At 34.4% G+C, this 25,170-nt stretch overlaps 1 protein-coding gene across 1 annotated transcript in view; it reads right to left on the bottom strand.

The window, feature by feature from the left end:
• Nucleotides 1-19,654, bottom strand: part of LOC138707358 (cell adhesion molecule Dscam2-like) — a 1,214,496-nt gene extending 1,194,842 nt beyond the window's left edge. Inside the window, exon 1 of the mRNA XM_069836640.1 lies at nt 19,569-19,654. Within this exon, the coding sequence (XP_069692741.1) occupies nt 19,569-19,626 (58 nt within the window). The 5' untranslated portion in view covers nt 19,627-19,654. The remainder of the gene's footprint in view (nt 1-19,568) is intronic.
• Nucleotides 19,655-25,170: the final 5,516 nt, after the last annotated feature.

Below are 25,170 nucleotides of genomic sequence, written 5' to 3'. Positions count from 1 at the left end.
GAAGATATTTTTGGAACGCACAGTTTACTATAACCGTAAGGCTACTATGACTGTCTTGGATCTGTGTGTAGGATGGTTGAACTTCATTAGTAGAAGGAGTGGGAGTTAAAGTTACTTACTTACAAATGGCTTTTAAGGAACCCGAAGATTCATTGCCGCCCTCACATAAGCCCGCCAGCGGTCCCTATCCTGTGCAAGATTAATCCAGTCTCTATCATCATACCCCACCTCCCTCAAATCCATTTTAATATTATCCTCCCATCTACGTCTCGGCCTCCCTAAAGATCTTTTTCCCCCCGGTCTCCCAACTAACACTCTATATGCATTTCTGTATTCGCCCATACGTGCTACATGCCCTGCCCATCTCAAACGTCTGGATTTAATGTTCCTAATTACGTCAGGTGAAGAATACAATGCGTGCAGTTCTGTGTTGTGTAACTTTCTCCATTCTCCTGTAACTTCATCCCGCTTAGCCCCAAATATTTTCCTTAGCACCTTATTCTCAAACACCCTGAACCTATGTTCCTCTCTCAGAGTGAGAGTCCAAGTTTCACAACCATACAGAAGAACCGGTAATATAACTGTTTTATAAATTCTAACTTTCAGATTTTTGGACAGCAGACTGGATGATAAGAGCTTCTCAACCGAATAATAACACGCATTTCCCATATTTATTCTGCGTTTAATTTCCTCCCGAGTGTCATTTATATTTGTTACTGTTGCTCCAAGATATTTGAATTTTTCCACCTCTTCGAAGGATAAATCTCCAATTTTTATATTTCCATTTCGTACAATATTCTGGTCACGAGACATAATGATATACTTTGTCTTTTCGGGATTTACTTCCAAACCGATCGCTCTACTTGCTTCAGGTAAAATTTCCGTGTTTTCCCTAATCGTTTGTGTATTTTCTCCTGGTACATTCAAAAACTCGGGAACAATAAAAATTGAAGTAAAAATAAAATGATGTCCCTGTGCAAGATACAGCATCGCATTGACAACTTAGAAACAATCATGCCCTCGGCAGGGTTGGAACACACGGCCGTGATTTCCACATCATGTTAAATCTTGGAGTCTTAGCCTTTATTTACAACATGGCCGGCTTCTGTAGACTAAAAACAGCGTTAAATGAAGATGTACGTAAAATCTTGGTTGCGCAGCGTGTGTAGAACTCGCCGAATCTCTGAGACACCGAGGAACTAAGCAAATTAAAAGCTGAATGGTAAACAAGGGGCGTGGCGCACCGCTCTGCAACTCAAATACGGTACGTCAGGAGATAATTAACCTCGCTGCTCGATGATTTAATTGAATCTCAGAAATCTTCAAACGATCCGGTTTCAGCTACCCAAAATGCTTAATTATTAATAAGTGATTTAGCTAGCATTTGTAATCGCCAAGTGTATGACCATTTTGTTAACGATAACATTGAGAACCAAGTCATTCCTAATGGAGAAGGCACGCTGTGCTTTCTTTACTTAAAACTTCGTACAAACAGCTTCCTCAGAACCTTTCGACTTCCTAGGCTTTAAAATGTGTTTCTAATGAATCGGCTTTCTAGGAGAAATTATAGTAGCAGTAGTAGTGTTACTAGCAACTGTAGTAGTAGTGGCAGTTCATTTAACGACGCCTCAAACTCCTGAAAGAAATAGCTAACAAATTTTGAACGGAATCCTGTAGCAGAGACAAGGTTCTTAAAGGCCCTCTCCCCGACGTATTTTAATAATAATGATAATGATAATAATAATAATAATAATAATAATAATAATAATAATAATAATAATTTATTTTAGCTGGCAGAGTTAAGGCCGTAAGGCCTTCTCTTCCACTCTACCAGCAAAAAGTACACATACATATGTATCAACTTACAAAGAATTCAACAATTTGATTCAGATAAGAGTTACATGTATACAAGAGTTATTTACGAATTAAACAACAAAATTCTATGAACTGTTAATTAAACACTGAAATAAACTGTGTAGCAGAATTAATCTAAAATACATAGAATGTTAATATATTTCAAATAATATTAGATAATAGGAAGAGATAATTATGTGACAATTTTGAAAATACAGCACTATCAGGATGATGTCTAAAGAAAGAAGTAACAATGTAGTCAGTGATAATTTAAATCAGTATGATTGGAGTGAAATGCTAATAAGGTTATCTTTTAAGCTGTTTTTAAAGGTGTTTATTGTCTTGCAGCCCCTAATACTTTGTGACAAGGAATTCCATTGACGCGAGGTGGATAATGTAAAAGATGATGAATTTTTATTTTATTTTATTTTATTGGGTTATTTTACGACGCTGTATCAACATCTAGGTTATTTAGCGTCTGAATGATATGAAGGTGATAATGCCGGTGAAATGAGTCCGGGGTCCAACACCGAAAGTTACCCAGCATTTGCTCGTACTGGGTTGAGGGAAAACCCCCGAAAAACCTCAACCAGGTAACTTGCCCCGACCGGGATTCGAACCCGGGCCACCTGGTTTCGCGACCAGACGCGCTGACCGTTACTCCACAGGTGTGGACAAGATGATGAATAACAAGATGTTCTATGAAGAGGTATACTTAGCGTGCCACAGATAAGTGATCTGGTATTTATGTTGTGGTTAGAGTATAGATAAGAGAAACGAGACGAAAGGTAATTTGGTGTTGAGGTGTGCAGAATTCGAAAGAGTAAAGACAAAGAGTGTAAAGTTCTGCGTTCTTTAAGTCGGAGCCACGAAAGACTTGAGAAGGACGGTGATATGTGATCATATCGTCGGATGCTGCACACGTATCTGACGCACATATTCTGAGCTCGCTGTAACTTGACTGACAGTTCAGAACTTAGGTCACTTAACAAAACGTCACAATAATCGAAATGCGGCATTACTAGGGTTTGTACTAGGGTAAGTTTTAGTTGCTGGGGCAAGAAGTTTCTCAAGCGACTCAAACAGTGAATGGAGGAACAAATTTTTTTATTGTTTCTTTAACTTGAAAATTCCAACTTAGGTTATTATCAAAAAAGAATGTAAATGAAATAGTGTATCAAATTAACGAACGACGAAAAAATCCAACTATCTGCGAGGTCTACCTACCGAGGACTCTCCGAGTTTTATGTGCGCCAAGAATGCATAAGAAAAAGCGCGTGAACGACCGATTATTTCGCATGCTACCTACTCACTATGGTCATCCCAGAAATCTGTAGAGTAACTTTGCGCATATGGGGGCGGAGTCTATCTGTGCCGGAGTGTATTGCGGGCAGCATCAGCTCGAGTCCGCTAAGGAGTAAGATTCTCGTAGTAGAAGATAGAGTTCAGTCAGAAATTATCCCCTCCTGCAAGCGATTGCTCGCTTCGTTCAAGCAATGCCCCCCCCCCACAGAGCAGTCATTGGCTCTAGCCCTCACACATATCACTTGCGCAGAGGTTTTCTTTCGTCTTTCTATCTTTCTACTCCACAGATTTCTGGAAAGGAACATAGCTGGAGTGTACATTGCTGTACAGGTAGCAGTGACTAAAAGACAACGGTGAACTTCAAATAATGAAGTCGGGTTACAATAATTCTTTAGACTTTTCTTTACCTTTTTAATAAATGCAGTAAAATTACTTCACAACAGAAGATATGTATATACGATTTTGCGTAACTAACAAATGTTGCTTGTAATTTGCAATACCAATTGAATAGTTTAAAAATAACTGTGTCCACGTATAAAAGTTCCCAAACTGCTGGAATATAACATTATTGTCATTACAATAGCAATGCCGTTATGCGAAAGCTTGCCCATTGTCGAGTGCTACTCTAATTTCGTAGGATATTATGTATAAATTCTTCCGCCTCTTTCACAGCTAAACTATATGACTACAGGAAGTAATGTCGGAGTGCCGGCATCTGTCGTTTCTAGTTAAGTGGTAATAATGTTCTTAATACAGCAATGCGTTTAATCGCTATAGTGTACAAATAGAAACATAATCTCTGAAGGAATAACACAATGGACACTGGTCAGAGAATGTGATATTTCGCTGCATTTGGATCAGGATCTATAAAAGACTCATGTTCCAAAACGTACATTAGGCAACTCAAATTACTGACCAATACAAAAATGATTCATCTGGTATAGCACTTACGGCAGAGGGAATGAAAACCTGTAATTTCAAGTATTTGAGGTTGGTGGAGTTTAAATATCAGAGTAGCATTATAATTAAAGTAACAGCAATAATAATAAGCATGTTATAATATAACTAAGTAGGAATTGCGAGTACTTTGCAACAATGAAATTGCGTATCATTGAGCATTTTCGTACATTTATTCCTCATAACAAGAGTTTTGTTTCTGTTGATGTGAATTTTCTTTCAGCTTTGTCATGCATCCAAAAGATAATTTTCCAGCGCCATAAGGTAATTTGTAAATATACAGGTGGAAATGAATTAATCCTACACATTAAAAGGGACGATATGGTACACTTAAGTGAACAGAAAGCCTACATTACGTTTTGTGATTAAATGCAGGATTAATCAGAATATTAAGTTGGAAATTTCAGCAGTCTGGCAACATCGCCGCTAACACACTGTTCTTTCTTCTCGTAATACAGATGTAAGAGGTTAACGAACTGAGATCTGTCTGCCAAGGTCAACTACTCCCAACCCCCTCTCTGGTTAAAACTTCGCAATCTTGTTGCATCGTTGAGTGACTTCAAATTCGTGTTTTTAATTTAATTTACTCGAATACCTTTCACGTTATTGAAATCCGCCAGAGGGAGAAATGATTCTTTGCTAGATTTTCTATCGATATGGACAAAATCATGACCCTACTCGCAATAGAATAAGAGGGTGTTGAACATTTGGAAATAAACATTTTTTCTGAGGAAACTGAGAAATACCCATGTGGTATTATACTTTGTTGTTACATACAACATGAGCTATTTGCTCTGAAAATCTGCAGAGTTACTTCATTTCCATCCTGTATATCTTTCTTGAAACATGAGTCCTAAAATCTACCTTCATTCCGGAGTCTACTGGCGATTGAAGAAAGTTCTGCTTCTGGGGAATAAAAACTTGTTAGAGTTTAATGTCCTATTTCTAACCCTAAACTGGCGTATTCAGAATCTACACCAGCTAACCAAGCAAAGGTTCGCTGAGTATCCAAGTTGGAAGTAGAGAACTCCGCTCTTCCCTATACCAGTTTCATCGGCATCTTGTCATCCGGTGATCGGGGAGTGCTAATTAAATTAATAGTCCTATAGAATGAAGATCGGCCCAAATGAGGCCTTAATAGCTTGATGTGTCACTAAGAACTTTTATGCAAAATCTCATGTCTGATTGGGTCTCGAAATCGAACAGGCTGATGATAAAGACCACGCAGGCACAGCAAGGGTTGTTGGAGAACATAAAGGCGACCATTACTGTAATATTTACTTAAATTAAATTCTATTATGCTTTTGTACCCACTTAAGCGTCACTTACAACAATGCCCCAAAGTGACTCTCCGGAGGGTCGCAGACTTCTATGACGTCCCAAACGACGTAGCAAGTGTGAGGAGTGAAGAGGAAAGGAGGATAGGAAGGGAAGAAACCTCTATAATCTCCTGTGGTAATGGTATTACTGTGGCCAAGTGAGTTTTGCAACACAGAGACATTAAAATGTAAATAGCTACATACAAATTGTAACACACACTCATTAGAGATATGCCGGCATTTTACGTGAACAGCTTTCAAATGAATTCTGCGTAACCACAATCTGACAGAATTCATTCTTCTCGAAAATTCAACCAGAGCTACGCCAAAATCAAGCAGTTCCAAGAAATATAATTTTTATTTTTATTTTGAGTGAAACAAAAATTTGACGTACGGCCACAACTTTGTGAAAATGAAAACCTTAAAAAAATTACCATGCTATATTTCGACAATTTAGCAAGCTCTTGTCCATTCAGGCAGTATTTTTGAACCTTAGTTCATAGAAACAATAGATGGAATATTCATGGTAATATGGGACAATCTTCCCTTACTTCTTCATTATTCATAAGTACGCAGAAAATGCATTTTCATGGAAGCTTGATGTCATTGTTGTCATATCCACACGGAAAAGTTGGGAACTGCAATCGTGAATCTCTTGTATTCACCTGTGATGTGAATACGCCTGTTCGAAACTTAAATATAGACACCATTCTTTCTACAACTTTAAAATGAATGTCACGTTTTAATAAAAGAGAAACAAATACGGACATTGTAACATCTCTCCCTCTTATTGCCTAGCACTTGAGAAGACAGCTTAGAGTTGCATTCTTTGTTGATTTCAGACAGTGAGTGAGGACAACAACGGAGTATGGAACATCTTAACACTATTCGTCTTCGAATAATTCCGATACAGTTGCGAACTCGCTCTCTCTATCACAGGCCAAATTTCTAATGACTATACTGTCTATTACGAGTGGAATAACTCCATCACGTCGTAACTTTCGGGATATTCATTTGCTGAAACGTAGGCCTATTTCTACGCACACGCCAATCAATTACAATATATTTTTTATTTATTTATTTATTTAACCTGGTAGAGATAAGGCCATCAGGCCTTCTCTTCCCCTCTACCAGGGGATTACAGCAACAATATTAAGAATACAATTTCAATTATAATTACAATTAATATTAAATTTGCAAATACAATAAAAATAAAAGTACTAAAAGATTAACTGATTAATGAAAGCTAGACAGTTTATTGTAAAAGTTACGAAGAGAGAAACGCGGTTTTTTTTATTAATTAAGTAAAAATTAAACCTACTCGACGCAGTAAGAAAATGCTTAATAAGTTTGCTTTAGAACGCTACTAAATTCCGACAGTCTCTGATGTCACTGGGTAGGGTATTCCACAAGCGCGAGAGCGACATTATTTATGACGATGAATACGATGATGTCTTATGTGTTGGTATGGCTAGTATGCGGCAAGGGCTGTAGTATACAAAGAACAGGATTTTGGATACTTACGAGTACAGTAGAGCGTCTCGTTTAGGCACAGTGAAAAGTAACGAAAGTGCAGGTAACGTGTGGGGGAGGACGAGCCGTACGATAAAAACGAGGGATGCACAAGGTTTTAGTTACAACATTTATTGTATTGTATTGTATTTATTAACATTCCATTGTATTCATACATGCTTACAGCTAGAATATGGAACAAGTCAAAAAACTTAATACTATTATAAAATTTTAATTTATAGTCACAGTCTAGATGAAATATTTACAGACGAGATTTACAATATAGTCTAATAGTACAACACATAGTTTTAGTATCAATTTCATGAAGTGTTATTGAATGTCATGAATTCACCTACAGAATAGAAGGTGTGAGAAATTAGGTACTTCTTTAATTTGGCCCTAAATAATTTTATGTTTTGAGTTTCATTTTTTATATCGATAGGGAGGCTATTAAAAATTTTACTGCCATATAACGCACTCCTTTTTGATAGAACGATAGACTTGCCGATGGAGTATGAAAGTCATTTTTTTGACGTGTATTTATGCTATGAACTGTTGAATTAGTTACAAAGTTTTCACGATTACATACGAGGAAGACTATTAATGAAAAGATATACTGACAAGCCATGGGCATTATTTGTAGTTTTTTGAAAATAGTCCTACACGATTCCCTAGATTTGGCACCTACTATTATTCTAATTCCTCTTTTTTGTAATAGAAATATATTGTTACTATCTGTGGAATTTCCCCAGAATATTATTCCAAAACTCACTACCGAGTGGAAGTATGCAAAGTATATTGTTTTTAAGGTATTGATATTTACTATCTTTTGCATAGATCTAATAGCAGAACAAGCTGAATTTAGTTTGGGGGTAATTTCTTTAATACGATTTTTCCAATTTAACACATTATCGATTTTTAAGCCAAGAAATTTGGTTGTTGTTGTTTCTAATAGGGATCTATTGTTAATTATTGCGCTAGAAATTTGCGACGTTGAATTTGGACAGGATTTAAATTGAATTATGTTAGTTTTGTTACAAATTAATACTAATTTATTGATTGAGAACCAGTCACATATTTTGAAGAGAATTTCCTCTGTTGAAGATTGGAATGTGTTGGAGTTATTGGCTGTAATTACTATACTTGTGTCATCTGCAAATAATATGGGATGACCTACATCTTTTATAAGGGGGGCAAGATCATTTATAAACACTAGAAAAAGTAGGGGACCTAATATTGATCCTTGAGGAATTCCATTATTAATAGTTCCCCATGTCGATGTAGATTTCATAGTTGTATTGATTTCAACTTTCTGTTTCCTATCTATGAGATATGAGTGAAACCATTGGTGTCCAACACCTTTAATTCCATAATAATCTAATTTATCTAGCATCATTTTATGATTTATACAGTCAAATGCTTTAGATAAATCACAGAAAATCCCTCCAACCTGTAATTTTTTATTTACTGCCTCCAGAATTTTGTCAGTTAAACTAAATGTTGCATTTTCTGTGCCTTTATTTTTCCTAAATCCAAATTGTTCTGGGACTAAAATGTTGTATGGCGGAGCATTAATTGAAATTATATTTTCCAAAAACACAAAACAAATGATCACAAATTGCATAACATTATCGTATACACATTTTTATCAAACAAGCAATTGTAACGTTAAAATAATTCAGTATAATAAATCAAATTTTACTGCTTATATGACGTCGCATTCAAACAGCATTTTTACGGTCATGAATTTCATTCTTTGTGTGACTAACATAATACCGCCGTCTTCTGTGACTGAATTAACAAAACTACAGTATATTGGTCTGAAGTGACAACACTATTTCCTAAACATAATGATCCCTTCTCAAAGTTCAATTTATTCAGATACAGCACAGTAATAAAATTGAATTCAAACGCAAACTTACTAGGCACTTGGCCAGTAATTGAGACTCGTTCAGACCTGGTTTCTTGTAAATAGTTCTCTTAATCTATCACAAAATAGTTCAATATCCGGTAATTTCATTACTATAGATTTTTGTTATTGTAGGTTTAATTTGTAATTCAGTAAATACAAAAATATTCTTTGTTCTTAACTTCCATGATAAAATGTCTAGCTTTCATTAAGGGGAATCGGACGTTATCGCATGCAAAGTAATGATAAAAATAGCCTATCTTCAAGCAGTCATAAATTCAATACTATTTATCACAGCTATTTCATTTCTTTTAGTGATATATGTATACATATTAAGCTTTAAAATGAAAAAAGAATGGTTAATCTAGTGTAAATCCTACCCTTAAATTAATTGTTAAATTTAAACATATTTTTTTATATAAATTCACTACATATCTGTGATTAGGTACACCCTATTCACTTATCATAGCACATATTGAATTAAAATTTTGGCCACTTACTGCTAACAGATACTAAAACATACCCTACTAAAATTATTAAAATATCTGTAATACAATGGGCATAGGGCTTATACTAATCTTCAATTTTTTTAAATTTATTCACGGTGATGATTTCTATAAGTCCTATGCCCATAATATTACAGATACATGAATAAGTTTAGTAGGGCATGTTTTAGTATCTATTAGCAGTAAGTGGTCAAATTTTCAATTCAATATGTGCTATAATGAGTGAATAGAGTGTACCTAATCACAGACATATAGTGAATTTATTAAAAAAAATTGTGGTTGAATAAAAAAATTAATTTAAGGATAAATATTTACTCTAGAGTATCCATTCTTTTTCATTTTAAAGCTTAATATGCATAGACACATAGCTAACAAAAATGAAAGACCTCTGATAAATAGTATTATATTTATGACTGCTTGAAGATAGGCTATTTTTACCATTATTTTGCATGCGATAATGACCAACTCCCCTTAATCAGGTAATCTTGTCGTACTTTAATTTTTATTGCAATTGTAATTGTAAATTTAATGTTAATTGTAATTTTATTGTTCATATTATAGTTGTAATCCCCTGGTAGAGGGGCAGAGAAGGCCTGACGGCCTTATCTCTACCAGGTTAAATAAATAAATACTACTACTAATTATTTCAATGTTACAATTGCGTTTTGTTAAAATGTATACCCGATAAACTTATGCAATTTGTGTTCTTTTGTTTTGTGTGTTTTTGGAAAATACAATTTCAATTGATGCTCCGCCATAAATGTTGTAACTAAAACTTTGTACATCCCTCGTGTTTATCGTACAGCTCGTCCTCCCCCCACACGTTACCTGCACTTTCTTTACTTTACCACTGTGCCTAAACGAGACGCTCTACTGTATATTCTTTACAATAACTCATTTAAAGACTTGTCACTTAACAAGACTCATAGATGATTATTATTATTATTATTATTATTATTATTATTATTATTATTATTATTATTTTATTTTTTTTTATTATTATTATTATCATCATTTCTATAACAGTGTCGTCATAAGAATTCTGAAGGAAATAGACGAACTCCAGCGCTATGTCCGTTTTGAGTAGAATCTGGAATAATGTTAATGAGTAACATGGGAAAACGGGACAACAGCGACAAAAATCCCAACCGGAATTCTGCGTTATCATATGATGAAGAATGGGTGGAGAGGAGAAAAAATTATCTCCGGCACCAGGACCCGAATCCGGATTCAATCCGGCATCGGAACTGGAATCAGGTGTGGCTTAGTGGATAAAGCGTCAGCACGTAGAGCTGAAAACCCGGGTTCGGGTCCCGGTGCCGGAGAGAATTTTTCTCCGCTCCACTCATCCTTCAAGATTCTTATGTTAAATTGAAATATTCCAAATGATATTTCCGTATATATCCATTTCTAACGAGACTACGACATAAAAAATTGCAAATAAAACAAAAAGTAGGAGTTTGCTATGGATAAGAAGACGGAAACAGTGACGTAGAGTTTTAACTGGAAAGAAGTTAGATGAAATTGGAATCCCTCTCCCGGCCTCTCACGGTGTGATTTGTATCTGTTGGGAAATTCAAAAAACGAAGTGCAATTCCCATAGTTTAGAAGAATTGAAAGTAAGTACTAGAAGATAAAGTTTTCCCATAACCCCAAGAACACATTCGTGTGAACTGAAACATTTAAGTGGTTTCAGTTACGCTTAGACGAGGGCAGATAACACTTTCAGCATCTGCTATGAATTGAGTACTGGTCTAATGTATTAACACAGTCTACTATATACAGTCACGAAGCTTGAGTTTTGAGGGTGCTAGAAACAATAGACTGTGACGGTACTATTTTGCATTGCCTGTAATGAGGCGATATTAGCGATCCTAGTGGTGAGCAACTATCCAATGTTTGCATATTTACTAAGTATTGAGCTTCGCGACTGTATGTACATATATATATATATATATATATATATATATATATATATATATATATATATATATATATACTAGACTGTGGTATTAATATAAATAAACTTTACATGATCTTCAAGAAGTTACACCAAAATTTTTCGCTGTGAAGCTATGATCGTTGCCGGTACGCGGCCTGCATGAAAGACGTTACTGTGTAGTCGTTTTCACCGATAGCTTTACTAAAATACGAAAATATGTCAAGGTGAACAAAAATATTCCCTCTTGCTGAAGTAATTGTTCGAAAATATGCAATGACATTTCAATGTTTCTCTCTTATTATAGTAGGTACATAATTATTGCTGATTACAAATGCTAAAAAATCGTTAAAAATTGAACATTTTTGTAGTAAAACTGTGATCTGTTGAATATGTGAGCACGAGTATGAAGAAAGTAATGCGTAACATATTCCAGACTGTTATGATGGAGTAACTGTTCAAAAATATATAATGACATTTCAATTTTTCTCTTTTGTTATAGTACATACTATTTGCCGAATACAAATGTTACAAAAAATTGTTGAAAATTAAACATTTTTAGCGGTTACAAAATCCCCCCACCCTTGGTACTGTACGTTATTAAAATACATTGGTATTGCTAGGGTTAATCCATCCAAATAGTTGAAAAATGTCTGCACGGACAAAGAGAGGGCTATAGAATGAATATATAGCTTCACGCGATCAATTTTCGGCATAAGTATTGCTGAAAATTGTGTTTTATATTAAATTCAAAGTAATTTTGTTTAAATCCAGTTATTTACATTGGTACAAAGGGCGAAAAAAAAAAGATGAACAGGATTTCATTCAACTAAATACACTATCCATTATTTTGTTTATCCATTGTCAGGTACACACAGACAAACATAATACTAGTTACTCAAGCTCATATTTATGTTTTCTTTTCCCAAATTTCCTTTGTTACGGAGGTCTTCTCTCAAGTGGAAATATAACTACTTCAATTTAAATTTGAAAAACTTAAGGAAATGTAGACATGCACAAAATATAATTATGTAATATATCACACGACATTATACAGACCGATTATTTAGTCCTGATAGCTCAGCGACGCGAAACAGAGAAGTAATAGGGGGAGTGGGGAGAGTTCCGGAGTAGAGATAGGGCGAGCGGTCGGTAAAGTCAAGCGAGTGAATAACCCAAACACCCCTTGGCGTAACTAGATGGACTCGCCTGTTTCACGCGCACATCTCCGGCGACTGTCAGGACTAAATAATCGTACTGTACATATGTGAGTATGTGACACATGGGAAAATTTTCCAGCTACTTATCTCGAAAGCAACGTCTGTGTGAGAATGCAATTTTGAATGAAAATTTCTTCGTGTGAACGGGAAAAAATGGAGTTAGTTTTTTTATTTAAAACATTAGTACATGGTGATATTTCGAGATTGTATCTTAGATTACTTTGTTCGCCGTTAATATAAACATAATCTTACTGTAAATACTGAAGTCGGGTTACTTCTCATTACCTTTTAAATAAACATATTGTTGTTTACTTAAGTGTCCGAAGATAGGTCTGAACCTATCAAGGTACAACTTATGAGGCAACTAGACCAGGAGATAGTACTGTAAAAAAGAAGTCATATTTCTTTGGTTTATATTTGACACGGGTATAAACCAGGCCTGCATAACTCGTAAGTAGGGGAAATATGACGTCAGCCTCACTCCACTTGTATAGAGGATGATAGACTTCCGCCGCGAGAATGAATGCAGCCGAGCGTAACTAGAACGTCATGACCGCACAGGTAGAAAAGGTGGGTGGGGTAAGAAAGGGGAGGAAAGCAGTCGCTCTCAGGAGCTACAGTTCTGCAGGTCTAGTATAAACATTCATTTTAACGATTAATAATCCCATGACCGTTGTTGAACGAAGTTGAAAGTTAGCACTCTAATAAGTTGACGGGCAGATATATGTGAAAAGTAAAGAAAATAAATCTTAACTTCTGTGTTTATGTTTACGGCATAGTATATTTATGTTAAAGGTAAACAAGGCAATCCGATTAAGTGTTTACGTGTGTGTGTTTTTATGTGAAAAGTAAACAAGAACAATCTGACCGCTGTGTTCATATTTACGTGAAAGGTAAACAAACGAAATCTGTTGAAGATAGTAAGTTTCAAAATACTGTAGTGCACTAAGGTTTTTTTTTAATTTTGTTAAATACTTAATGGAAATAAGGATTTAATAATAGTATATTACGATACAAGTTTGGTAAGTGTTTTTTACAAAATCGAGGAAGAGTCTGAAAAACTATCAGAGCGGGTTTTACAATTTCTGAGAATTTGTAATGCAATTCACAAATGTGCTTTGTACAACATTTTTAGCACGATCACATTTTCAAAATTGCAAACACAATATATCTTGCATTGAAAATTTAGAGTAATTTTAATCCAAATCCAACACAAAACTGCACCCCAATGGCAAGTAAGTGACAAAAAGTGCACTGTAATGGGGATGCTTCAGTATAGTTTTATGTCACTAGGAATGGTTTCCCTAGCAATACGTTTCTGTGTGGGAATTCTAACTTTCAAGGCGTAACAACAATAGCTGTAAATACAACAAAAAACACTATGGTGCAGGAAATAATATATGAAAGTAAGTTAATTGTTTTCGTGAGTAAAATCAAAGTTGATGAAAAAGTGCAGGTCCCAAATAGAAATGAAACAAATTCACCTAATAAGGAACTTGATAATCTACACTAAATCACAAAGTACTAATACCATTCTCTTCCCCTTTTAAGCGAAGAAGTATAATTGCAAAAGCCTTCTTTGTATATAAGAGGCCGGAAATCTGTATATACGTATACGAGTATACACATCCAGATATCAATTTTGTTAAATATTAAATAAGTTATGCACCTGGTAATTTATAGAATAGGAGAGTAGGCGTACTGATTACAAAATATTATATATATATATATATATATATATATATATATATATATATATATATATGCTAATTATGAAGAAAAGCGAAAGTAGAGGAAAAATAATGAAATTTCAGTATACATATATATATATATATATATATATATATATAATTTTATATTACATCCTTATTTGATTTTTTCGATTATATATCATCACATCACCGAATAATACCAGAATATGTATTGTGACAGACGTAACGTAGGTATCGATCTGAATAATTATATAGTAATTTCTTCTGTGAGCTTGAGTAACACCAAACTGCGCTGATTTCTATAAGAGATAATAGGAACTTCTTTTCCCTTGAATTAATTACGGTACTTATCTACGCTTAATTTTTAATTTTCCTTCAAAAATACCTTTTTTTTATGTTTACATCATTTGAAACCTTGGACTTCTTAGTTTTAAAAGATACATAAATTTTGTCTCTATGATGTTAGGTTACTTAATTAGCTGAGTTTTTGTTGACCGGAAACACATTATCTTTAAACCGGAAGTGCAGTTCTGCAAGTGTCAATCCATCACATTCAGACAATTTTATATTTTTTCGTGTAACAACAATTCGTATTTGGTGGTAGGATTTGAGTGTATTATTTTTCATATAGTCAGGAAGTTGTGTGTTTGGTTTTACAGTTTTTCTTACGCTCAAGATATAGATGATTTTTCTGCATTTTCAGGTTTTGAGCATTTTACAACACTAATGTTAACACAAAGGGCTTTTAAAATTTAGATATTTTCATCATTCTTGCACCGAAATGGAGCTGATTAATGTAGCTAAGCTCCAAACTACAAACAATGTCCTACTGCTTCAGAAAGTTAATTTAAAACAGCAAGATATTAAATTATTTTTTGTTTTAAATTTTCAAAAATTAAAATGACATTTTTTCTTAATCACCGAAGTTGATATTGAGAAGAAGTCTATATATGAACCTTGTCTGCCGTATCTTTCTCAAAAGTACAACGTCCCTCTTAAACAATTGTCTGTCATTGGTTTGCTGTTTGGCAGTAGAGGTTCTATTACAAAATTCACATGGAATTATCTTAAGTAACTTCACATTCCTTTTGATTATGTAATGTCTATTCTTATAAATATTATCAAGGATTCTCTTCAAATATTACATCATCATCTCTATTTCAATTACTCAACTTATATTTGCCTTCACCAATTAACTTTATTTTTTCTTTAATATATCACATCACATTATATTGTACATGTTTATTGTATTCAGGCCCCTTGTGGTCACTCAAATTCTTTGAGCTGATGTCTATAATTTAGAAATTTATTATTATAGGAAAAAAATGTTCTCACAGCTTATTGTGTTTTTTTTTTTTTTAGGAGTAAGACAGTGAAAGGAATTTTGTTCTAACATAAAAATTGTGGGCGAAGGACTAAAACAAATTTCATATTTCACTTTCAAAAGTGCCCTCCTGTCCTCCCAAAAATATTTGAGAGGCTTATTTTTTGTGAAAATTCTTAATTTTTTTGTAAAGTAATCAGGGAAAAGGGAGTTTTTCAAAATTGGATAAAAACTGCAAACTTTTTCTCCCAAGGGTGGAAAGTACTGTATCTTAATATTAACTCATTGAGATTTGGGATTTCTTTACAGAAAGACACCCGAAACACTGCTCCGGATTCACACTAGTTACTTATATTAAGATGAGAGTTTCACAAAACTCCTGTGGTAGCGTGTCTTCAAACTGAATAGGCCAAGTTACAGAACAGAACACAGAGCCGATAGCTGTTATTCCAAATTTCTTAAAATAAGTGGCAATGTTTGCATTTCTCTTATATTTTCTTAGGTAAGTAAAATCATTATACGAAGTTAAGTTTCCAGTTTGTAAGAATTTCTTTAAATTGTTTGAATGTCGGCAGAATCCAACAGTATTTAGTCGAATTCTATTATGTATAACCGACTGAATTGTTTTTCCACGTTAGTTTAGCTTTGTAATTCAAACTCAAAAGTAACAAAACGACCACAACCGTATTTAACACAAATTGCTTGCAAGGTAACAACAGGTAGTTCACTGTTTCTGCTGAACCTGCTTCGTCTTCACGAACGCGTGGTTCCGGATTGGCGCGCACCAAGTAAATTCAGAAACAATAAGACTTGGCACTTTACAATACGATTTCATTTAATTACTATATTCTATTACAGAAGACATATAGCGTCTTTGATCCATTACAGGGAAAATTCACCTGCGATAGAAGTAAACAGAAAAAGAAAGTTTCAAATACTCGCTAGAAATATTCTCTACATCCTTCCCCCTTGTTCACAGTAATGTGTGACACGACCTTGAGGCGTTGGTAAGTTCTCAACAAATGAATGAAGACTCCATTGACATGTGAAGTTATTTCCTTACTAAAGACATGTAAACTGTCCCTTCCCTTCTAAATTTCTGGCACCATTAAGTGCGTGATTATTTGTTGTTATAGGTCCACCAAGTTCTGGATACCACAAAGAGTTGTAAAGTTTACTCTTTTTAGAGCAGAAGAGAGACGCAATATATGGAACAATTACGTGACAGGAACAAACTCAGATTCCCTGCACGTATTTTACATTTCTTCCAACAGCCCTAACTGTTTTCCCACTATAAAACTCTATTTCTGACATAAATATAATATTGCGGTTGAAATGTACGTGCTGCCTGGAATGTGCAGTGTTCAGAATGCAAAATATTAAGGGTGAGGAAATAATATGAGAAATGAAAATGGGGGAACATTTATGCAAGGAAAGGAAAGGGAGAGATTATAATTCTTCCTGGATGTAAGTCGTAAAATAGGAACAGAATTGGTACGAAGTAATATGGGAATGAAATCCGAAGGACAGGAAAACGTTGGTAGGAACGGTGAGGGACTGGAAGACGTTATGAAAGCAACTGAAAGTGGTAACAGAAAGAAAAGAGTGGCAAGTTAAAAAGAAGTTGAAGGTTAAGATGTGAAAAACGATCACATCGTCTGTAGAAACCCTCCCTACAATGTACAAATATAATTCCGATATCTTCAAACATAACAGTATCAGCATCACTTTTTTTATTGGGGGAGGTACACTTCCCGCTATTGTAATTTTACTATAATAATTCAATTTTTTTCTTTGGATTTTTAGCGCCACTAGATGTAAAAATAGGCATGCTTAATACACGCTACATTCACATCGCTAAGCAATTTTAATGTTTTGAAAACATAATAATTATCTTCATTATTAAAGAAATTTTGTCAAGTATTTATGTGATAACTCAAGATGTTTCTAATATATTTTAAAGAAATTTTCATGTACTTTATGTGTACTTTTCCCATGTGAACAAAACTCTCTAAAATTCTGTAGCGTAAAATGTGTAGTGTATTTTTAAAAAGTACTATTTCTTATTAAATTTTGAAGAAAAAAAATATTGTTTATTTAAGAATATACTCTGAGTCCTAAGACATCTGTTGTTTAATTTTTGAAGTTCAACATAATTCTACACTTCAAAAAAAAAAGTCATTCACATGAGGAAAAATGCTGAAGAAATTGTGCAGGTTACAGTTAGGGCAAAAATGCAGGTATATTATACTCTACTTCGGGTCTCTGAATATACATATTTTATCATAATCATGTATGAAGTATGGCATAGTACACTATACTCTCAGGACTTCAGTAGGATATACTATACCTTCTATAGTAAATATATTAGAGTGTCATTCTCATGGGAAAATATACATTCATGTACAGTTTCATTAAAATATCTGCAGTGCTTGGGAAAAGTGACAAAAGTCAATTTCCACAAATTTTTTTGATAATTTATTGACAACTTACACTGGTTTATGTCGATTTGATTTTTTTCTGTATGAATTATTGTAATGGGAGGAATACCTATGTATTTTTTTCCAAGCGAGCAGATGTTCCGTAAGTTGTCAATAAATTATCAAAAAAGGTTTGTGGAAACTGACTTGTGTCACTTTTTCCGAGCACTACAGATATTTTAATTACGTTTTGAGTTATCACGTAAACGCTGTCAGACTGAATAGAATATACATCTTGATTAGACAATTTTTAACACTGTATCACTTCGGAATCTGTATGCTGAGAACTTTCTTGTGTTAACCCATTTATGCCCATAACTTTCTCTTGTTGAATATTTTCATAATTTTCGCACTGCCACATGAAACTGAAATGGAAGTTAATTATTGTGCTGCAGGCTCCTTTGATTCTTCTAGTATACACAACAATGAAATAAAAGTTAATTTTGTAATTCATTCCTTTGCATTTTTGCAGAAAAATAATTAATGCAGACTGTTGCGAAAACTCAACACTAGGCAGATATGGGTTAAAATTATTAACGTACCTTGTTAACGTACCAGTTCCGAAGATGACCGAAAATAGGTCGAAACATGTTAACTACAGAGGTGTGAAAATTATTAGAATAATCTTAATTTTAATGGTTTTTTAATAGTTTCTTCACAAATATTAATTGAATTGATGAATATTGGTATATATTAATGTACTGACGTAGGATATATTTACTACTAACAATGCCGGAAAGCATTGTTGTACATTGGTATTTTTCTTATTTTACAATTGTTATGGGAATTCAGAAATTATTATATTATGTTGGCGGAAATTTTAACATAAAAAATTATATGCACAAAACAGATGTATACGTTCATTTGAACCTTCACAACAATGTAAACCCAAAGAACAATTTGTTTAAAGCATTTCTTAATTATTTTTTTATGTTTCCAATTCCGCCAACATAATATAATAATTCCTGAATTCCCATAACAATTGTAAAATAAGAAAAATACCAATGTACAACAGTGCTTTCCGGCATTGCTAGTAGTAAATATATCCTACATCGGTATAGTAATATTATATTCCAATATTCATCAATTCAATGAATATTTGTGAAGGAACTATTAAAAAATCTTTAAAATTAAGATTATTCTAATAATTTTCACACTTCTGTAGGCACGTTAATAGTATTTAACACAAGAAAGTTCTTATCATACATATTCCGAAGTGAATAGAATACTTCACAAATTTTCATAATTGAAAAAAAGACTGTTAGGTTTTCAAAAATATCAAAATTGCATAGTGATATATTGGTGACGTGTATTAAGAATGGGAATTTTTATTTTCAAAGGACCGATAGATCGTGAGGGAAAATTGAAATACAGTAAAAATATACTGGCGGGAGTGGGAAACTTTTAATAGAGTTCGTATAACTTGGTGGGCCTATGAACGCACTGCACGAAAACCGGTTCTTCCCACGTGCCTGCCGGAGTACGCACATGCCTCAGCCGCACACAGTACACAATCCACACTCGGGCCTACCTCTGAGCAGCAGGCCGGCGACGGCTGCCGCCACGGCGCGGGACACCACACGCCGCATCGCACAGCTCCTCCGCTCGGCGCGCGGGTCCGTTCGTTACTGGCGAGACGGCAACGTCCGCGCGCGGCTCGGCGTCGGGAGCCGTCGGCAAGCTTCGGCGCGGTGCTATGATACCACTAAACCGTTCCTCAGAATTCAATACTGAAACGGCCCTCACCAAATACAATTTGACACCCCGCCCCCCTTTCCCCTAAAAAAGGATGAGTTGCAGATAACCCGCGTATGCCACACGCGTTGGCGGTAACGAGACCAGGCGTAAGTACGTCACAGCGTCCAGCGAGACCGCTCCGGCCTCGTTTCTTTCGCTCCGATTTTCTCCGGAGATGAGTTCAGTGTGAAGCGGTTGTAACACGTAACTGAGAACCTCCATCCTCTTACGTATTTCATCCTTATCGGGATTTGCCTTTTGTCCTTTCACGCAAGTTCATTTTTACTCACAACTTGGCACGTGCAAATAAAGAGACTTTTGATCACCGTAACTCCCCAATGAAGAAAAATTCAATCACATGCACTAAATGGAAAAATCATATGAAAGAAATAACCCCCAAACTTAGCTCAGCTTGCTTCGCAATTAGGTCGTTACAACAATTTCTAAACAGCAGTATCTTAAAGACAATATATTTTGCCTATTTTCATTGCATTATGTCCTACGGAATAATATTATGGGGAAATTCTGCAGATAGTAAAAATATATTCTTATTACAAATAAGAGCCATTAGAATAATAGTTGAAGCAAAGGCTGAAGAATCATATGGATTATTTAAAAAAAAATTGGAGATTCTAACCTTAACAAATCAATACATATACTCTATAATAAATTTCCTCTTATGTAATAAAGAAAATTTTCCAACTAATTCAGCCATACATAGTATAAATACCCGCAGAAAGAATGGTTTTCATACGCCATCATCAGATTTATCATGCTATCAAAGGGGATATGGCGATAAAAATGTTCAATAGTCTTCCTGAAGACATTAAGAATCATAGCCAAAACCCAGCACTATTTAAGGTAAAACTAAAAAATTACTTAATATCTCACACTTTCTATTCTGTAGATGAATTCTTGACATTTCACAGTACTGTGTAAATATTTTAATACTATTAAATGGTAAACATAGTACATTGTATAAAATATTATTGTTATTAAGGTATTAATTCTGTACATATTTCATATTTGCATTTTATATATAATTCATTTATATTTAAACGTAAGAATTGGACATGTTCTTTATTCTTTGCTATAAGGCAAATGTAAGAATATAATGGAACGAATAAATCCATCCATCCATCCATGGCGTTTCGCGCAAAGGAAAACATATGTGTACAACTTCACCGATCCCATTGCAGATAAATTCAGTCTCATATACTAAATGGTAAGTGGCGCACAAGAGAGACATGTGGTTAGAACATCACCGATCCTCATTCCAGGGGCCCGTTTCACAATCCTAACAAATTACAAATTAACAATTTACAAATAACAAGTAAAAGATTACAAATGCTTGTGAGCTGTGTTTCACAATGCTATTTTATTAATTTGTAAAGTTTGACGAACTTTACATCAGCTAGAGAAATTTACAAATAAGCATTATTGGTTATACAATATCGCCAACGAAAGTTTACAAAAATCACTAAGGAGCAGAGCTAAAGTCGCTGTATTTTTAACACTATCGATATATATGTTTATATTTTGTACTAAAACAGATTATTCTATGCTTGCTGATTCATATTTCACCAACAGAAAATATAAAGTATTGTTTTAAAAAATTAAAAATATTTAAATTTTTATATATTGGTGACAATGGAGTTTCATGTGTTGTGATTGGTCGAGTATACCAATAGGTCTATTACTTAAATGACCAAAGTTAGCGCCAAATTCAGTCAAATAAGTAAATAACAGATTTAGTCCACGTACAAAAATGCAATTGATAAAATAATTAAAATGTCTACCACAAAATCAGGTTCATTTTTTGTGTTGATACATCAGTAGGTATTTATTTATGTTGCATCCATAACCTCAGAAACAATAGAGATACCAGCAGCAGCATAAAAATTCTGTGCTACAGTAAATAACATTTTGGTGATCAAAAACCTGCCTCGAATTTAACCCTTTGGGCACTTTTCCACACTCATATTTTAGAAATTCCGTGCTTATCTGCTAACGCACGGAACTGACAGCTAGTATACAATCAATGCAAAACAATACAGTTCTCGCTATGAGGTTAGGGCACCACTTTTCCATTTTCTATGTTGGATGTGATGTCCCATATCTTAGGAGAGATTACAGTGAAACGGGACTCGAAACGACTTCAGAATACCACGTAAGTAGTGTTGTTATTGCATTATTGAATTATTTATTTTTGGTACAGGGAACTTCTTTTCTAAGTGCGAATATGGATTAAATACGGTTTTCGTATACAATTACTTACGCGGTATTCTGAAGTATATCGCGGGACTCATTCGAAACCTTTCATTAAATAGCATGTGACGCAACAACAGACACATGTGGTTAGAATACCACCGATCGCCCTTCCAGAAAAATTCAGTCCTGTACACTAAATAGCATGCGAAGCAACAACAGACATATATGTGGTTAGAATAACAGCGATCCCCCTTCCAGCAAAATTCAATACTATACACTAAATAGCATGTGAAGCAACAACAGACATATGTTGTTAGAATAACACCGATCCCCTTCCAGGAAAATTCAGACCTATACACTAAATAGCATGTGAAGCAGCAACATACATATGTGGTTAGAATAACACCGATCCCCCTTCCAGGAAAATTCAGTCCTGTACACTAAATAGCATGTGAAGCAAAAACAGACATATGTGGTTAGAATAACACCGATTCCCCTTCCAGCAAAATTCAGTACTATACACTAAATAGCATGTGACGCAACAACAGACACATGTGGTTAAAATAACACCGATCCCCCATCCAGCAAAATTCAGTCTAACACTAAATAGCATGTGACGCAACAACAGACACATGTGGTTAGAATAACACCGATCCCCCATCCAGGAAAATTCAATACTATACACTAAATAGCATGTGACGCAACAACAGATACATGTGGTTAGAATAACACCGATCCCCCTTCCAGGAAAATTCAATACTATACACTAAATGGCATGTGACGCAACAACAGACACATGTGGTTAGAATATCACAGAACCTCCTTCCAAGTAAATTAGATCTTGTACACTACATGCCACGTGGCGCAAGAGCACCCACACAATGTTGTTAGAATATCACAGAACCTCCTTCCAAGTAAATTAGATCTTGTACACTAAATAGCATGTGACGCAACAACAGACACATGTGGTTAGAATATCACAGAACCTCCTTCCAAGTAAACTAGATCTTGTACACTACATGCCACGTGGCGCAAGAGCACCCACACAATGTGGTTAGAATATCACTAATTCTCCATGGACATAAATGCAATCTTTTAGACCAAATGACACGTGGCACGACAGCAGACATAGAGTATTTGGTTAGAATATTACTGATTGTCATTCCGGGTAAATTGAGTCTTAAACGCTGGATGCACGTGGCGGAAGAACAGAGATATAGCCTACGACTAGAACAATGCCGAGCCATCTTCCAGATAAATTCAATCTCACACACTAGCTAGCACCTGGCGGTACAACACTGACATGCAGTAACCACATCACTGATCTTCCAACCTCACTAATTCAATCTTACAAACTGGACAGCACGTGGCAGAACAGCAGAACATGTCAACCCAATAGCTTACATAAAGTCAAGCTTCCACACTAATAGCAGGTTACGAAACAACAGAGAAGTGGGATTAGCAAATCACTGTTCCTTCTTCCGGATAAATTCAAGCTTACTTACATAGTAACAGCACGTGAAGAAACAATACGGACATAGAATTAGTAAATCACGGATCCTTTTTTTTGGATAAATTCAATCTCATTTATTATTATTACGTGACGGAACAACAGGGACGTGGGATTAGCAAATCGCAGAATCTCTTTCCGCATAAATTCCCGATCCTCTTTCCGGGCAAATTCCCGATCATTCTTGCGGATAAATTCCCTATCATATAGCCAGATAAATTCCCAAACATTTTTCTGGATAAATTTTCAACCTTCCTTCCATATAACACGCAAGAAATTCCACTTCACACATCATCTCTGTATTCATCATCTTTCACTGTTGCTACCTCCTGTCACTGGAACTTCCTGCCGCATGAAGTCAAGGCCTGCCGAACATTGATATATTTCAAATCCAAGTTAGAAAATTATCTTATGACGAGTTGCCAAACTAACTTACTATTATGACAAGTGTTGTATTGCATGTTTCCACGTATTCACATTTTTTTATATATTGTAGTGATATTTAACTAATTTTATCTTTTTGATTTCATATTTTCCCGACAATGGTATATCTATATTGCGATAACTTGTGCTATATTATAATCATAACAAAATTTTCCTTACTGTGTGTACCCAAAAATATTGTATTCAAATTCAAATTTATTCACAATTTAGATTTGAAATGAATACATATGAATAGATACTCGAAATGAGCATATGCTCGTGCTCGGGTACAGTCCAGTAGTCCACATAAATTTTACAGGGATCAAATAATAATGCTGATGATAGAAATAATAGTAACAATAATAATAATAATAATAATAATAATAATAATAATAATAATAAAATAATCGTGACAGAAATGATACAAAGATTGTAATACAAAATAATTCATTAATAATAATAATAATAATAATAGTGATAAAACAAAAATATTTACAATAATAAAATAAATACTAAGACGGATAAAATAAAATATAAAACCACTAGCGAAAGTTTACACAACTTAAGCATATAATAACCGGAAAAAAATGACGAACTCGAAAATCGACAGAAAAGTTCGTTGTATCGCAGACGACAGCAACCGCCGTATTGACACTGTGTTGTGCATTAATGGTAGTAGGGGGGAGCCGAAAGCCTACGTAAGTGCCATTCTCTTCGAATCTTCTCGTACAATCATGGGAAGTTAATGCTGCAAAAACGAAATGTCTACGAGTCAAGCTGTTCATTATTACCAGGATAAATACAAATAGTACTGAAATATATTAATCTAGTTTCAGTTATAGATCTCCCCTTTTGTGCAAGAGATATCATATCAAAATATTTTATGAATGGCGGGGAAAATATAAATTTCAAGAACTCTCTAATGAAAAGAGTTAGTGACAAGTACAATCAAGTGTATCTGTGGCGATGCTAAGAAATCATTTATTGGAGATATACACTGTTACTAATTAAGAAAATGATCTATTTATATTTATTACAATGTTTTATCTTATAGGTTACATGCATCAGATAAATACAATAAAAATTAGTACCATATAATGCTAGTAACAATAAAAAATAAATAAATAAAAATAAATAAATAAAAAATAAAACTGATCAAATATCATACAAATATTTTCACTTTATTTTTAAACTTAAGAATGTGTAAATTGCATAGGTCTGGATTATTTTTCAATACTGAATTGTATAGTCT

This window comes from Periplaneta americana, chromosome 10 (genome assembly GCF_040183065.1).
Source record: "Periplaneta americana isolate PAMFEO1 chromosome 10, P.americana_PAMFEO1_priV1, whole genome shotgun sequence".
Classification (NCBI taxonomy): Eukaryota; Metazoa; Arthropoda; class Insecta; order Blattodea; family Blattidae; genus Periplaneta; species Periplaneta americana.
This window is presented reverse-complemented; position numbering and strand designations above follow the sequence as displayed.